The sequence below is a fragment of the Papilio xuthus genome, unplaced genomic scaffold, assembly GCF_000836235.2.
Source record: "Papilio xuthus unplaced genomic scaffold, Pxut_1.1 DF827135.1, whole genome shotgun sequence".
NCBI classification, from domain to species: domain Eukaryota; kingdom Metazoa; phylum Arthropoda; class Insecta; order Lepidoptera; family Papilionidae; genus Papilio; species Papilio xuthus.
Genome location: NW_013531514.1, coordinates 972702 through 976001, shown reverse-complemented (window position 1 = coordinate 976001; position 3300 = coordinate 972702). Strand labels below are relative to the sequence as shown.

At 42.8% G+C, this 3300-nt stretch overlaps 1 protein-coding gene across 1 annotated transcript in view; it reads left to right on the top strand.

Moving 5' to 3' along the window:
• Nucleotides 1-3300, top strand: part of Frl (formin-like protein) — a 60872-nt gene that overhangs the window by 48774 nt on the left and 8798 nt on the right. The window contains exons 3-10 of the mRNA XM_013314645.1: nucleotides 309-388; nucleotides 725-864; nucleotides 1187-1419; nucleotides 1794-2042; nucleotides 2452-2595; nucleotides 2686-2802; nucleotides 2899-3027; nucleotides 3111-3222. Of these exons, the coding sequence (XP_013170099.1) occupies nucleotides 309-388; nucleotides 725-864; nucleotides 1187-1419; nucleotides 1794-2042; nucleotides 2452-2595; nucleotides 2686-2802; nucleotides 2899-3027; nucleotides 3111-3222 (1204 nt within the window). The remainder of the gene's footprint in view (nucleotides 1-308; nucleotides 389-724; nucleotides 865-1186; nucleotides 1420-1793; nucleotides 2043-2451; nucleotides 2596-2685; nucleotides 2803-2898; nucleotides 3028-3110; nucleotides 3223-3300) is intronic.

The following is a 3300-nucleotide window of genomic DNA, read 5'->3' as shown; positions in this document are numbered from 1 at the left end:
CTTGCGGGTTGTTCTACCAATTTTCATTGCATTTTGAATAATAACCAGAAACTTTTTTCTACCAATTATCATTTTCCCAAATCGTGTTCTCATCGTAACAGACTATATAATCAAAACCGATGCCAATCAAAAAACTGACAACGGCGTGAGTAAAATCGCGTGAGATGGTTAAATAATCAGGCAAAGCAAAATGCGATCGGGAGTCAGGCGATAGCATTTTTTTTTTAGCAAAAAAAAAACAAACTTTTCTTTATACTCCCTGTTTCTTAATGGCCAGTATTTAATGATTTATGATTTTTTTATTCCAGAAAAGAAAAATGGTCGGCGATTCAACATCCACTCAGGTGCTCAGGGATTTGGAGATCTCATTACGGACCAATCACATTGAGTGAGTATACTTTATAAAATAATAGCTGTAGCCCGCGACTCCGTCCGCACGGAGTTAAAATGAAGTCTTAATTAGTAGTCTATGTGAATACATAATTATATACATAATAATGAAAGCATTTCCGGACTATGTGTTATAAGTCAAATTTAATCGAGAACCGTTTAGCCGTTCTGGAGATACCTTCAAAGAAACATACTTCTATCCATCCATTTATTTAAACATTCGCATTTATAATATTAGTAAGAAGCAAGTTTGTTAAACTGTCTTTTAGAGTTCTTATTCTCAGTTGTTTCAGTCGTAATATTTTGATATCAATGTGTTTATATCGTGTGTCAGATGGGTGCGTGAATTCCTGAACGAGCAGAACCAGGGTTTAGACGTGCTGATCGACTACCTCAGCTTCAGGCTGAGCATGATGCGGCATGAGCAGCGCGTCGCCCTCGCTCGCAGTCAGTCTACTGACGGCATCAACCAAGGTATGTGCCCTACTGGAAATATTTTAAATTTATATTTCGCTAGGTGTCGCCCGCGATTCCGATCGCGCGGTATAAAAAAAACTTACTTAATAATGTATGTGTTCTTCCATACTATGGTCTACATCTATGACAAATTTGACTAGGTCACAACAATAGTCTATTGGATTGGAACCAACGACCACGTGTTCCGTACCTTTAACTATTAGGCTGCAGGCTGCAAGAGGCATTTCGGTTTTGGGTATTGATATTATACTTATAGGATAGGTGATGGTACTAAGAATGGGGTCGGCTAAAAGACAGAACGTCGTGTATTTGTTTTCAGCGAACACAACGACATCAGAGTGCAGCGGTCCGACGGAGGTGGGCGGGGCACTGGGCGGCGGGCTGAGCGGCACGTGGGTGCGGCGCGCGCGCTCCGCGGACGGGGAGGGGGAGCGCGCCAGCCCGGACGCCGCGCGCCGCCGCACGCGACACGCCGCCCGCCTCAACATGGGCGCCTCCACTGACGATATACACGTCTGCATTATGTGCATGCGCGCCATTATGAACAACAAGGTAGGCACGATAGACATCACGTAACCAGCTAGAATGTTCTGGAATAAAATAAAAAGCTTTCCAAAAACATTTTATCGAACTATTTCATTTACAAAGGCGTTCTCTGCGGATTGGATAAACATTTTCATTGAAAATCTATGAAATACCGAAGTGTTCGTTGCCCAAAAGCATCCGCAATTATACATACGTTGCCTACCATTAATCAACGGACGATGGGGCCCACACAAAGAGAATATTTCCCTTTCTTACGCGACCCCTCCTCCATCAATCCCTATCCCCATCCCATCCTTTTCCAAGAGAAAGAGGACTAAAATTAGACCTTTGCCACCAAAAGTCTTAGTCCATACCTCAATAGTCTTTGTTTTGTTTATTAGTACGGGTTCAACATGGTGATCCAGCACCGCGAGGCCATCAACAGCATAGCTCTATCTCTGGTGCACCAGTCCCTGCGCACCAAGGCACTGGTGCTGGAGCTACTGGCCGCCATCTGCCTGGTGAAGGGAGGACACCAGATCATCCTCGGCGCCTTTGATAACTTCAAGGAGGTGGTGGGCGAGCCGCACCGCTTTCATACCCTCATGGAATACTTTATGAACTACGATACGTTTCATATTGAGTTTATGGTGAGTTAGATTTTATGTGGCATTTGCTTGAGTTAAGGTGAATACAAAGAAATGCTTCCTGTTTCTGTTCGTTTGACTCATGTGCCTTAAACCAATATTATTACTGTACCATTTGAGCAAATAATTACTATTTTGAAAGTGAATCACTCACAAATTATTAAGTGGCGATAAAATATTTTCACATATAGAATTTAAATTGCTTAACGAACATTACAAAAATCTACTTCCCCCTCCCTTCATTTTTTTATAATATAAGGGTGGAAATTGAAAGTAGGCTAAAATGAGGTCTCCATAACACTCATCAGACGATAGACGGGATTGCTTCCAGTTGACACCTTCTTCTGTGTGGTGGCAACAGATCTTGTTGGCGTCTACCACTGTTAATATGACAGTTGTATGTTGTATGCAGGTGGCATGTATGCAGTTTGTGAACATAATAGTGCACTCAGTGGAGGACATGAACTTCCGCGTGCATCTGCAGTATGAGTTCACCTCGCTCAAGCTGGACGACTACCTGGAACGCCTGCGCTTCTGCGAGAGCGAGGACTTGCAGGTATTTGTCGCTAGATGGCGCTGTTTTACAAAATATATTTAGTTTCACATTATGTCCGCGGAATTATTTAATCTGTGAAATATTGGTCAGGTACAAATATCTGCGTATCTGGACAATGTATTCGATGTGGCCGCGCTGATGGAGGACAGCGAGACCAAAACAGCAGCGTTAGAGAAAGTCAACGAACTTGAAGACGAACTGGGACATGTAAGTTATTTTCTTTACACATACTATCTCGAGATTGTGACGTCTCGGTCTTTTGTTCTTTGTCTATGGTCTCTTTATAATTATAAACATTTCCAGGCGCACGAGAGACTAGCGACGCTGGAAAGAGACGCAATCGCGAAGCTGGCGACATTAGAGGCCGAGCTGGCACAAGTGCGACAAGAAAGGGATCAGCTGGCGGAGGCTCGGCGACAAGTCGTCGAAGAGGTAAACATTTATTTCAAGTTAAGATCATATTGTTTTAAAATATATTAAGTGGCACGTTAAATGTGTGCATTATCACATTGTAGGTATCGACGCTGCGACGAGCACAGCAGGACTCCCGCAACCGACAGTCCATGTTGGAGTCCAAAGTTCAAGAGCTGGAGACTCTCACAAAGTCCTTGCCGCGAGGCGCCTCCAGTAAGTTGAATATATCTGCCATATACACATATTACTAAATACTTTGTTTTTTTTTTTAATATTATTATTATTTATCTA